General features: G+C 43.2%; 1 protein-coding gene across 1 annotated transcript in view; it reads left to right on the top strand.

Moving 5' to 3' along the window:
- Positions 1-830: 830 nt before the first annotated feature.
- The window catches only part of zgc:153896 (uncharacterized protein LOC569930 homolog), a 50,092-nt gene continuing 36,226 nt past the window's right edge, over positions 831-14,696 (top strand). Inside the window, exon 1 of the mRNA XM_028814627.2 lies at positions 831-1,131. Within this exon, the coding sequence (XP_028670460.1) occupies positions 876-1,131 (256 nt within the window). The 5' untranslated portion in view covers positions 831-875. The remainder of the gene's footprint in view (positions 1,132-14,696) is intronic.

Below are 14,696 nucleotides of genomic sequence, written 5' to 3'. Positions count from 1 at the left end.
GCCAGTATGCTTGCCACACATTAGCTGTTAGGTGGTAAAGTGGTGAGACGGATAGCCAGTTAGAGGCAGGGGATGATTAGGGAGCCAGAATGACTAGGCCATGGTGGGCAGTTTAGCCAGGACATCGGAACAACCCCTGCTCTTTACGAAGGACACCCAGGGATCTTTTATGACCACAGAGAGTCGGGACCTCGTTATTACGTCTCATCCAAAGGACGGTGGCCCCTTCACTGCTCTGTGGCATTGGGATCCACATTCAGACCACAGGGTAGATGCCCCCTGCTGGCCTTGCCAACACCTCTTTCATGCTTTTTCTTTACCAAATGCTTTCTACTGGTGAGTTGTATTTTTTTAATGCAAAAGGTCTAAAGAAAAGCAGAAACAGGCATTTCTGTACACTTTCATTGCACATTTCCTTTCATGTTGGTGTACTGTTAGAAAAATTAAAGAGCCTTTCTGTATTCAATCAGCAGTCCAGAACTCACCTCTTCTGCTCCTGATAGAAGATCACGTCATAAATGAAGTATTAATGCAGCATCTTAGTGCAAATCAGTTGACAAAAGCCTGACCTGATCCACTTCCAGGCTTATTCCACGATGAAAAACTAAAGTGCACCTGCCTAACACCGTCCTGTCGCAGCATTAAATAAAATCACAAGTCTGTGTCAATTGTCCTTACAGAAAAGATCTTTACCTGGGCAAATAATGCGTAAATTCTTTACTGGAGATTAAGGATGTCAAGAGTGATGGCACAGACAGGATTTCCAAGCAAAACATTAACCTTTGATCTGTGATCCCTGTTCTTATCTCAGGCTCTATAAAATGACTGTCACCCTGAAGAAGTGAAGCTCTCACTTTGGCTCCGTGTGCTTCAACATGACTGCTCCAACAATCGTAGTCATCGGCGTAGCTCTCTTGGGCCTTCTCTCAGAAGGCCGACCCTTGCCAGCCGGCAACAAGAGTAGTTTCAACAAGCTGCTGATGATTTCCTTCGATGGCTTTCGGTGGAACTACGACCAAGATGTGGACACTCCAAATTTGGACCTCTTGGTGAAAGAGGGGGTGAAGGCTAAATTTATCTCCCCTCCAGCTATCCCAATGACCTCGCCATCTCACTTTACAACAATCACAGGTACTCTTTTCTTAATTTGTAGGTTTGTGTGCATTTTAGTATTGCTACCACGTTGAATTTATTATTATAAATGACCACATAATAATAAGGTTAAGATCAACTACTGCTGATGAATGCCATTTTTTTTTTGCAGTACAGAAAGCTCTCACTTTAACCCTTTAAAATTTCTTTGGAATTATTTTGTAGCTATGAAATATGGGCCAAATTAGTAAAACTGTTAATCAGTTATTAAAATGATGAGATAATTTTTAGATATTTTAGGTGGTTAACGCTGCTGCCTCACAGCTCCATGAGACCATGTCTGAAGCTGAGGCTCCATAACTATCTGGGTGTAGTTTGCACATTCAAGGCTGCCAGGATTTCTTCCCTGGATACTCGGCTTTTCTTCAGATATGCAAACATCAGTAAATTGGGGACTTTAACTTCGGTCAGTGTAAGTGAGTGTTCCCCAGGCTGGACTGGTGACCCACCAGGAGTTGGTCGTTGCCTTATAGCCAATGCTGATGAAGAAGCTGTGGTCCCACAACTCTGAGCTCTCCAGAGCAGTACAGATAACGGCTGTGTGTGTATCTATAACTGTACGTTATACACTACCAATCAACAGTCTTGACACACCCAGAAATTGTCATGGTTTTGATAGAAATGGATACTTTTAAATTGAGTTTAAAATCTAGCTGAGACATTATTAGTGTTGTTAATGGTTATTACTACTTGAAATGACAGATTTTTAATTAGTTATTCACATAGTACTGCAAAGCTGCAAGTGAAACCTGCCTGAATTTCACCAAAGGTCACACATACCGCTTAGAATTAAGGCCAAAAAGTTCTATCTTGGTCTCATCAGACCAGAGAATCTTATTTCTCACCATCTCAGAGTCCTTCAGGTGTCTTTTAGCAAACTCCATGCGGGCTGTCATGTGTCTTGCACTGAGGTATGTGTGGAGACAACCAGGCACTGCTCATCACTTGTCCAATACAGTCCCCACAGTGAAGCATGGCGGTGGCAGCATCATGCTGTGGGGGTGTTTTTCAGCTGCAGGGACAGGACGACTGGTTGCAATCGAGGGAAAGATGAATGCGGCCAAATACAGGGATATCCTGGACAAAAACCTTCTCCAGAGTGCTAAGGACCTCAGACTGGGCCGAAGGTTTACCTTCCAACAAGACAATGACCCTAAGCACACAGCTAAAATAACGAAGGAGTGGCTTCACAACAACTCTGTGACTGTTCTTGAATGGCCCAGCCAGAGCCCTGACTTAAACCCAATTGAGCATCTCTGGTGAGACCTAAAAATGGCTGTCCACCAACGTTTACCATCCAACCTGACAGAACTGGAGAGGATCTGCAAGGAGGAATGGCAGAGGATCCCCAAATCCAGGTGTGAAAACCTTGTTGCATCTTTCCCAAGAAGACTCATGGCTGTATTAGCTCAAAAGGGTGCTTCTACTAAATACTGAGCAAAGGGTCTGAATACTTAGGACCATGTGATATTTCAGTTTTTCTTTTTTTAATAAATCTGCAACAATTTCAAAAATTCTTTTTTTTGTCTGTCAATAATGGGGTGCTGTGTGTACATTAATGAGGGAAAAAATTAATTTAAATGATTTTAGCAAATGGCTGCAATATAACAAAAGAGTGAAAAATTGAAGGGGGTCTGAATACTTTCCGTACCCACTGTATATACATATATACATATATACATATATATATATATATATATATATATATATATATATATATATATATATATATATATACACATATATATATATTCATGGCATTCGTAGTCTGTGTCACAATCTGATTGTATGGGTGGTTACCTACCAGGTAACGCTTGTGGTTGGCCAGCAATCTGCTAACATCCGCCACGGTGCCCTCAGTTTGTGAGGAGCAGATCATAGAATGGTTGAAATAGTTTACTGTCAAATAAATGCAAAGAGTACACGACACGTGTTTCGCCCTCATTCTGGGCTCATCAGGTGTACACCGTGGCGGATGTTAGCAGATTGCTGGCCAACCACAAGCGTTACCTGGTAGGTAACCACCCATACAATCAGATTGTGACACAGACTACGAATGCCGTGAATGTAATTACCCCGATCTACATGCTGTCAAATAAACGAACCACACGCCGTGGTGCAACGTTAGGGGCATCGCCTCTGACGCTGACGTCCGAGGTTCAATTCCCGAGAGGGAGTGCAGTGGAGTGTGTACACCTGATGAGCCCAGAATGAGGGCGAAACATGTGTCGTGTACCTACTGAAAAACTGCTTATAAATAAGAACCATTGGCGCGTGTGAAAATGAAATCAGGACCAGGCCCCCATGTTATTTTGTCCCTCCAGACTCTCCTCTATATCTTCTTATATAATACGCTACCGTGGCTGTCTGTTTGTCTGTCCAGGATTTTAAATCACTTGTAGCTCGCAAACCGTTGACCTGAAATTTGGTACACGTATACTATGTGACGTCTACTGTCCACTGTCGGGGTGATGATTGACCTCCAAGGTTATTCCTCTTTTTATTTTCATTTTATTTTATTGTAAAATCAACTCTTGACAGCTGACAGCAGGGTAACCGTGTGGCTCATGCGTACAGGCACCATTCTCATCCCTACCATCTTTGCCGTCACTTCCCCTACCTCTTTATATTGTAAATCATTCTTGAGGCAGATTGAAGATTTAAGTGCCAGCTGAAGTGAAAAATTAAGGAAAACGTACTAAGTCATTGCAACACAAACACCGACTTAATCAGTTTTAACGCGAAAAGATGCCGATGGAAGAAGAGAAGAAGCGGGACGATAGGGTGGAGAATAGAAGAGCTGCTCAGGAAGCAGCAAGCGCATCAACCTCGGAGCAAACAAATGATAAACGTACAGAGAAAGAGGAGGAAAACTAGGAATGCTCAAGTCAAGGGTATTCACGGCACGTTATCGTCCAGTGCGACGTTACTTATATTATAATCCACAGAAAAAATCTGACCAAAGGTAGACGAACTGAAATAATTGAGTTCAACAGTCCAAAGCAACGGAGAAGTGTGGCAGAAAGGTGAAGAAGAGACTGCAGGAGGGGTGGACTGGGTGTAGAAGAGTGGCAGGAGTGATTTGTGAGAGAGAGAGAGAGAGGAGTACCTGCAAGAGTGAAAGGGAAGGTCTATAAAATGGCAGTGAGACCACCAACGTTGTATGGTTTGGAAACAGAAAGACAGGAGGCAGAGATGAAGGTGCAACAATTTTTGCTCGGAGTAACGAAACGAGGGCAGACATGATTAGGAATGAGGACATTAGAGGAACAGCACAGATATGACAGTCTGGTGACCAAGTGACAGAGGCTCGATGGAGATGGTCTGGGCACATGCTGCTGAATGAAGAGTGACCTAAAACCTCTAAGAGAAAACAGGCAGGAGGAAGTTGAAATCATAACCATTGATTCTCCTGTCACAGGACACTGTAACTAGACGCACACAGCATTCTGTAACAAGATGCACATCTTTTCTGCTAGATGAGGTCTTTTTGATACACAAGTAAAAGGTACAGAATTAGATTACTTACATCATACAAAGTTTCTTATCATCAGTGGCTGCTTACAGTTACCAGCTGGCTGCTTACAGTTACCAGCTGGACACAAGGCGAAATGAAGCGTACTAAACCATAAGTAAACACGGTCAGCAAAAACACGTAGATCACTAATGTCAAGCATCGTGTGTTTGCTTTGCCACATTATCAGCTCCTTTCTTTATTAGCACAGAAGCTGAAGGCTGATGCCTTCCTCACACAGCAAATAAACAGCCCCCTGTAGTCTGCTTGCATCCCGTCTCAGCTTCCCTAAGTTACCTGGAAAACGCTTTTACATTATATAGTGAACTTTGCTAAATGTGCTTAATTACTTTAAGATATAAGATCCAATCCTCGCAACTATGAATTAATTTGTCTTGTTATGATATTTTTTACCACACCGTACATCGGGAAAAGAATGTTGAGGAAGGCCAAAGAGGAGGTGTTGATGGAGGACTTGAAGGTAGCCAGTGTGGTACAAAATGATGTAAAAGTCGGGTAGATGGAGACAGATGATCCGCTGTGGTGTGTGAAAGGCGCTATATATTGCCCGACCCCGTTCAGACTGAGGCAGAGGCACGTACTTAAATAACACAGATTTTTATTTTTCTGCACGCCTTCCCCGTGTCCCACAGTCCCAAAACACACACAAATACCACAACAATCACCACCACTCCTCCTCAGGCTTAGTCCTCCTCCTCCCGACTCTGGCTCTCGAGTGATGGTGGCTGGCCCTTTTTATAACCCACCCGGAAGTGTTCCAGGTGCTTGACCACCTGGTCCTAATTGCCCTTCCGGGTGGGGCTGTAGAATCGTCCAACTGTTGGCTGCTGGAAGGAGACAGTCCCCCCCTAGTGGCCACCCTGGGCCCCAACCAAGCTGTGGAGGACTCCATCTCCCATGGAGCCCTGCGGGAGGTTGGGGAATCGGCGTCGGCCAGGGAGGCTGCCACCAAGTGCCCCGGGGGAGGTATTGAGCTGTCCATGGCTGCTCCCCCTGAACATACACAACAGGGGCGTCCCAGCCGGGTTCATCACATGTGACCCCACCACTCTCCTCTATATAATATTACAATTCACAGGAAAAAAAAATGGACCAAGTTTGTACAGTAATGCAGACAAAAAGGAATACAGGACAAATAATTCATCACAGCACAGGATATAATAACATAAAAAAAACAAAAGTACATATAAATGAATTACAAAATGGCAACCTTTTGGTGCCCTTCTGTCCTCAGTAACACGTTCACACACCTCACATATACAGGATTCCCCCTCTACCCATCCCGTACAGGTATATCAGTGTACTTACTACAAGTTAAACGCAGGAGACCACGGTGGGTGCACTTAATTGCCATCCCCTACAGATCACTGAGAAATTGCGTCTGTTAGAATGATAAGAAACTCTAATAACAGCCTCTTGCTGAGTTGGCTTAATTGCTTGTGCTGGGTAAGCACACTGTGTGCTGTAACATTTGCGCTGAGACAACGAGAAATAGTTGCAAGATCTATCTTATGCTATCTAAACAGAATTAAAAAAGAGAGAAAAAAAAAGAAGTAGGCTGCTTTCCTGGATCTTTTGCACAGGAAGAATGAAAGTCATCTGCAGTGTTTTAACTGTGAATAAATGGATGCAGCTTGCACGGCCAAGGACCTAAGCTGGCAAACGGGCAACCTGAGGGTTAGACGCTGAGAAAGCAGCACTGGGCTCGGTCTTTTCACTTATATATCTCTCCGACTATATTTGTAGGATGCATGGAAAGAGAGGCGATGTAGGCATCCGCCTAGGTCACCGTCACCTGAGGGGTGCCATTTATGAAAGGGGTGTGAGCTCCAGACCCTCTACCCCCCCCACCCCCGGTCCGTATTACGTACAGAGAGGGGCGCCCATTTTGTTTTTCTGCAGGTGGACGCGTTCCAGATATTTGGGGGCCTTCTCCTCTACCTGGTTGTTGATAATACTAAGTGGACACCAAGCTCCCGACTCTCTGTGGTCATAAAGGTGCCCTTTATAAAGTGTAGGGTGTATCCCGATGTCCGGACTAAATGGCCGTCTGAACATCCCCAGTCTCTAACTGGCTATTTAGATAGATAGATAGATAGATAGATAGATAGATAGATAGATAGATAGATAGATAGATAGATAGATAGATAGATAGATAGATAGATAGATAGATAGATAGATAGATAGATAGATAGATAGATACTTTATTAATCCCAAAGGAAAATTCACATACTCCAGCAGCACCTTACTGATACAAAAAACAATATTAAATTAAAGATTGATAATAATGCAGGTAAAAACAGACAATAACTTTGAATAATGTTAACGTTTACCCCCCCGGGTGGAATTGAAGAGTCGCATAGTGTGGGAGAGGAACGATCTCCTCAGTCTGTCAGTGGAGCAGGACAGTGACAGCAGTCTGTCGCTGAAGCTGCTCCTCTGTCTGGAGATGACACTGTTTAGTGGATGCAGTGGATTTTCAATAATTGATAGGAGCCTGCTCAGCGCCCGTCACTCTGCCACAGATGTGGCATGATGACACAGATTTCTCTGTCTCGCCACTTCACCATCTTAGCAAATAATGTGGTGAGTGTACTGGCCAGAAATGTCTGCCATAGCATCATTTAGGGGGGTGCTGCGCATTGGTGGTGGTTGAGGGGGCTCCCCACGCACCACAGTACTTTAAGCAGTGAGAAAAGCGCTCACAATCCCTCCTAACCCACTAACAGCTGTGTTTGGTGTTCTCCCAGGTGGACTTAAAGTGGAGAAGGACAAACAAACTGTGATGGCCTTCACTACACTATTGGCACGCAGACTTATCTTTGGTCAACTGGAAGAATCCTAACTCTCCTCTTTTAAGTCAGTGGGTAACTGATGTTTTATATTATCTGAAATTGGAAAAAATTTAATTCTCACTTAGAAGATCTGTGCAGAACTTTTTCAAAACCTGGCAGGATCTAATCGATAATATTTTAGAATAAGCTCTTATAGCACTGAGGAAGTAGATTCTCTTCCTTTATCTGCCTATTAAACTCATCAATTTATTTATTTTTACTAGCTTTAAGTTTTATTCCGTTGGCCATGCTCTCTTTCTCGGGAGTGGGGGTTGATTTGTTTTCAGTCCTATTTTTGGTAAAAATTGATCTATTTGTATGGAATGATTACAGTAAAATCAATAAAATTAAAAAAAAGAAAGAAAAGCGCTCTATAAATGTAAGGAATTATTATTATGATGATGATCGTTTTAGCTTTATGGATCGCCACTGCACACCTGTCTGGATGTGTTTTCCCAGCATCTGTCCAGGTGTTCTTCAGGGTATTCCAGTTTTTCTTTCCTATCCCCAGAGCTGTGCTGGTTGGGCTGACTGTTAAGCACATGTGGGTGTTTGTGTGGTTGTCTCCTGCTTTGTTCCAAGTGCTGCTAGTATAGGCCCTGGTCCCTCTTGACCGTGAAATGGTCTAAGCAGATTTGAGCAAGTTATGTAACAATCCCAGACTCCCTCGGAAGCTCGGCACTCCTTTTTTTTCTAATAGTTTTTGCATTTCTTGATCACATTAAATGACAAATAGGTTCTGTACTTGAAAAGATGAATCTCCAGAAATTAAAGCTTAATGTATTATTGGTAATATAATATAATATTATATTATTATAAGCGGCCCGCTAGGGTGGAGAAAAGCAGAGCTGCTCAGGAAGCAGCAAGCACATCAACCTCTGAGCAAACAAATGCTAAACGTACAGAGAAAGAGGAGGAAAACTAGGAATGGTCAAGTCAAGGGTATTCACTGCACGTTATCGTTATATTTTCCTATTATATAATAATATAATTGGCACAAAAGGACATAAGCTAGAAATGCTGACTGTGGTATGTTACTGAGGGGGTTCTACTCACCTGCGCACTGCCATGGACTCGGCTCTTCAAATCCTTTGGACTTCTATACAAGTAAGCAGAAAAATGTGACTGTGAAATCGGATTACAATGCACCATCTAGTGGCCAAAATTATATTTACAATCTCTTGTCTTCTGTTGCCACCATGTGGTGCCATACAGTATTGCAAGTATAACCTCTCGGTACACACTTTAAAGCCCAATGCTGTAGAATTACGCTCACGTGGCATTCTCCGAGGATTTTGTTGCCATCCCAGATTTTGTTCAAGATGAGAGCAAAGTAGCAAGAAATCCTTATTATCTGCTGCAGTTTAGTTGTGACCTTGAACTTTACATGGGACAATAAATGGAGAGACTTTTATCACCAAGTTGATAAGTGCAGATCTTTTTTTGTGATTAGGGGAAAAGGATTGTGACCAAACAACACGCAATTAGAGTGTGCCTTTAAGTCATTGTCACCTGGACCCTCACATTGATTCTGTGGATAAAAATGGAAAATATCAGCAAATCATAACAACACCATTCCCATTTAAAAAGATAAAATGCCCCATGTAGCACATACATCAAGTGCAGTGCAATGCAGAGACACTTTAATCAACTGTTTGTGAGCGAGTGCAGCATCAGACTAACCAAACATGAATGCTTTTTTCCATTAAAAATAATTTTTATCATTTTATGATCTCCATCACATGTACAAAAAACAAAGTTTAGAAAACGAAACATCTGAGCTGTTGGCAGTCAAGGCGACATACAGCATTTAAAAATAAGTGCTTACTGACAGATATTTCTCAGATGATTACTTACAAGAACATTAGAAATGTGACAAATGAGAGGAGGCCATTCAATCCATCAGGCCCGTTTGTTTAGCTGTCTCTAATATCTCATCCAGATTCTTCTTCAAGGTCCTCAAGGTTTGTGCTTCCACTCCATGTCTCAGTAGTTTGTCCCCGAGTTCCACAATTCTTAGTGGAAATTAAGGGGACCGAAGCCAGGAAGCCCTTCTTTACGCAGATGTCTGTGATTTATCGTTAACTTGAAAGAGTTCTGTTGGATCTCTTTTTCCTTTAAGCATTTTAAATATGTGGATTAGGTTCCTACAAAGCCTTCTCCACTCGACACTAAACAGGTTTAATTCCCATGATGCACTTGATTGCTCTCCTCTGCACAGCTTCAAGTGCTGCTATGTCTTTCATGTAGCATGGTGACCAGAACTGCCCACCCCTGTCTGGATGTTATCTCATTTGCCACACATACGTCCATAACGGTCAGAAACCTCTGTGCCCTCAATGCCTCTCTGACTAGCAGTTCATGTTTCTCACTGGCAATCTAAGATCTTTGCTGTTGTCACACTGAGCTAACGTTAACTGACATGAACTTACTTGAATCTTCACTATTCTGTGTTAAAGTTTCATTATATTCAAGTTTAAAACTAAGCAAACTAAGGTAGATTTACCACTAATATTAACTTAAAGGATTTGGCTCTTATACTTTGTTATATTATAGACTATAGAAGGGTGGGCAAAATTTGGCTTACGGTTGCGAGAACTTGAAACAGAGTTTATTCTTGCATTATCCATCCATCCATTTTCCAACCCGCTGAATCCGAACACAGGGTCATGGGGTCTGCTGGAGCCAATCCCAGCCAACACAGGGCACAAGGCAGGAACCAATCCCGGACAGGGTGCCAACCCACCGCAGAACACACACAAACACACCCACACACCAAGCACACACTAGGGCCAATTTAGAATCACCAATCGACCTAACCTGCATGTCTTTGGACTGTGGGAGGAAACCGGAACGCCTGGAGGAAACCCACGCAGACACGGGGAGAACATGCAAACTCCATGCAGGGAGGACTCGGGAAGCGAACCCAGGTCCCCAGGTCTCCCAACTGCGAGGCAGCAGCACTAGCCACTGCACCACAGTGCCGCCCTTCTTGCATTATTCATTTCTTAATTATTGTATTATTTGTCTTATTCTTAATTTATTATTATGGTGTGCTTGAGTGTAGCAAGTAAATTACAAGAAAGTCTAACTAACGAAGGCCTTCAATTGGAGCTCTTAGGAGGTTGTACTGAAGTGCACTGTGATAGTGCTGGGTGGTATGACCAAAATTCTGTATCACGGTCAGTCAGTCAGTCATCCACCAACCTGTTATATCCTAATAAAGGGTCACGGGGGTCAGCTGGAGCCAATCCCAGCCAGCACAGGGTGCAAGGCAGGAACAAATCCCCGGGCAGTGTGCCATCCCACTGCAGGGCACACACACACACACACACGCACACACCAGGGACAATTTAGAATCGCCAATGCACCTAACCTGCGTGTCTTTAGACCCACACAGACACGGGGAGAACATGCAAACTCCACGCAGGGAGGACCTGGGAAGCGAACCTCATGTCTCCTAACTGTGAGACAGCAGCGCTAGCACTGCGCCACCATGCCTCCCTCTATATCACGGTATTCAACGGTATTTTTTTCCCATGCATGAGTGGATGTTAATCACATTTTCCACTGCAATTACTGCAGTAGACTGGCTAAGAATAACCTATTCCACTGTCATGAGAATTGTACATTGTACAAAAAAACATTATAATGTGCACACAAGTATTAATACAAGTTTGCATGGCCCCATAAAGTGATCAAGGGGGTGGCACTAATGAAGAGAAGGAATCACATTGCATGACAGATGTAGTCAAAATATAGAACCATTTTATTGAACAAATTCTGCAAACAACTTAAACTATAATTTTGACAACCGTATTTTCAAACATCCAAAGAGGCATTTAGACTTAGTAAAATATCGAGAGGTGCTTGTCAGCAGTTGCATTGCACTGAACATGTCTTAGAAAAGGAATAAATAGTAAATATTTTTTGTAAACCAACTTCACTTTCTGTTAATGTTAACAATCTCTGTCCACTGACACATCAGCTATATGGATTGTAATGGCGTCGGTTATCTCGATCCACAGCTTGCTTTATTTTGTCGTAGGCAGTACCTCTAGCAAACGTGTCTACAAGTGACGTCTGGCTCGAGTGTCCTCTTGTTTTTTAAGTTTGACCTGAGGACGTGGAGGGTGCCAATCTTAGTTCCTTACATTCATGGTACTCCAAAGCATGTTTGCGGCTAAGGTGGTGCAGCAAATTGCACGTGTTGCTGCCTTCAGCGACAACTTTAGCTCAACAGCATTTGCAGTTGTTTTGTCTTAGTAGAGAAATATATTTTTCTCCACTTTCCCCCTTTGTATTATTAATTTGTAGCCTTTGTCAGAATGCCTCAAATCTCACAGACTTACCACTGTTTATAAGGTACAGTGATCCCTCGCTCTATCACGCTTCGACTTTCGCGGCTTCACAATATCGCGTTTTTTTCTCATACACGCTTACGTCACTACGCATGCGCTTTCTGAAACATTTATCTAAGCCCCACGATGGCTCCTAAACGTGATGCTTTTTCTAAGCCTTCTGACAATGAAACTAAGCGCTGGAGGAAGATGCTTACCATCCAGGAGAAGGTGAAACTCTTGGATATGATCAAAGATGGCAATACCCTACAAAAGCCTCCTCACGCATATGAAAAGACAGCGCCAGCAACTGCCTATCAAGATGTTCTTCAGCCGCACACCCAGACACCCACTGCCTACCCCTAGTACTCCTTCAGCGGAAGAAGACAACGACGCACCTGCTGAAGATACTGCACCACCTGAAGACTCTCCTACTGAGCTCGTGCCTTCATAGTGGTTGTGTGTAAGAACTGTGTGTGTGTAATTAAATGCACAGTACAATAATAATAATATGATATTTGTAACGTCTAATATGTCTTATTTTCTCTTATTTTGTCTAATATATTGGGTAATACGAGTGTAATGGTGACTAAAGGGTGTTATTTCATGCCTAGAGGGCTCTAATAATGTTAAAAAAACGTATTTAGAAGGTCGTAAACAGGTTTTCTATACTCTAACTGCGAAAATATTAGATTAATAAATAAAGAATCCTACTTCGTGAAAATTCATTTATCGCAGTAGAGTCTGGAACGGATTAACCGTGATAAACGAGGGTTCACTGTATTATACTTTATAACTTCTCCCCACCTTCCCTTCTACATCTACAACCTCAGTCAATTAGGTGTAGTAAAAGACAAGCAGGAGTTAAGTTACACTTTAAATAATGTATTATTGGTAATATTCATGAATAATAACAATATGCACAGTACATTTGAATATTAGCAACCATACAACCTGATAAATGGTGATGTGTAGTTTCAGGCGGCACAGAGACTTGTTAGTTACTTAAAATGTCTCTAGTTAAGTCATCATGTTTGGTCAGCTTTCTTCAGAACAGGCCGCATGCCTGTCTCAGTATGGCTGCCTGGCTGTGCTCTTCATTGTGTTGTCCTTTTCAGTTCATGATGTGTGAGATGGTCCTTCATTAGTTTGGTAAGAGAGACAGAGAGTGAGGTAAAGCAAACAAATGTATAGGTTTTCTGTCCAACCCCTACAGCCAATAGGGCGTCATGGTACTTAAACAATGCCATACTTCAGACCAATGGGGGGACAGAATACATTCACACCTGCCACCCCCCCAAACCATATGTTAATGTAAAGCTTGGCAGTAGGCAGCCTGGCTTTGTGTGGGGGTTGACAGAGAGACTTTAGCAGAGAAACATTTGCCAAACTTGTTTGATTCACTTCTCCCCAACCCTATGTGGCGAGCGGCTGGGGGGTGGTACCCAGCCAGGACGCCTGGAAGGACCGGAAGAGGGATTACGCCTCCTCCGGACCACGAGGGAGCGACCGCCTTGGTGGCTATGGGGACCACGGGAGAGGAGCATGGAAGCTCAACCCTATAGGGGCCCGTGGTCACCGCCGGGGGATGCCTGGAGAGCCCTGGTCCTCAGTACAGAAGTGCCGGAGGAAACATTTGGTTTCGCCCGTTTATAGGAGATGGACGTCTGAAGCAGAGCTCCGCTAGCAGCGGCTTTATTTTCCCACGTACTTCATATTATTTAGAGGTATCCTGTATTTAACCCGACCAAGGAACTTCCACTACAATATACAAGCATGAGTAACAAGAAGAAAAGTCAGAAAGAACCAGAAAAGAAACTTAAAGCTGCATCAAAGTCCGGACAAACTTCCGGCCTGAGTGCAAGTGTAAGGTATGGCCTCACGGAGACTGACCTGGAACAGGCAGACGAGTGCGCAGAATTCCTGGGACCCCGCTCCATTGTATCGTCTCCAGTCGAGAGTGAAAATGGGAGCGAAGGCGCAAGTGATATAGGTCACGATGGATCGCCGATTTCTGAAGATCATTCGAGACTAGAAAGGGCTCTGCAGGACGTGCTCTCATCTACTCATCGCGAGCCTGTAACAGGAGCTGCATTTCCACTTGCGGAGCACGAAAGCCGAAGCGAACTGTCCGAACTGAAAGAGATGATCACTACACAGTCCACTGCCATGGTTACGGCCATGAAGGAGCTTAAGAAAGATAACACAAATGATCTTAAGAAGGTGGCCATTGAGCTCAAGAAGGATAACAAAGATAAGGAAACGCGTTTATTTAAACATTTTGACGTGAACTTTAAAGCTATGTTGGAGAAATTAGTGGAACACATTGAAGAAACTAATTCCAAACTGAAAAGGCTTGATGATCATATTAATGACGTTTCAGATCAGCTGGAAGACGTTAAGCAGGGACTCACGGCTCAAGTGGAAACAGCGGAACAACTGGCATCTAACGCCGATGAAAAAGCCACAGCTGCGAACTCGGAATGCAAAAAACTTGGAGACAGACTTGCAGCCCTGGAGGATGGGTGCAGAAGAAATAATATAAGAATTGAGGGTATACCTGAGAAACGAGAAAGCTCAAGCCCAGTGAAATTTGCAGTAGAATTACTGTCTAAAATAATTGGAGATGACTTTAAACTCGACATGGAGATAGCCACGGCTTATCGCACAAAGATACCAAGCGCCTTTAAACCTAGGTCTTTTATTGTCCGCTTCGAACGACTAAGATGTAAGCTTGATGTGATGGCACTTCTTAGACACAAGCAAGAGATTATATTCGAAAATAATCTTATTCGTATTTTTCCCGACTTCTCACCATCAACAGCTGCAAAACGC

Source organism: Erpetoichthys calabaricus, chromosome 11, assembly GCF_900747795.2.
Source record: "Erpetoichthys calabaricus chromosome 11, fErpCal1.3, whole genome shotgun sequence".
NCBI lineage: Eukaryota > Metazoa > Chordata > Cladistia > Polypteriformes > Polypteridae > Erpetoichthys > Erpetoichthys calabaricus.
Note: the sequence above shows the minus strand (reverse complement) of the source record. Positions and strands in the feature narration are given on the sequence as shown.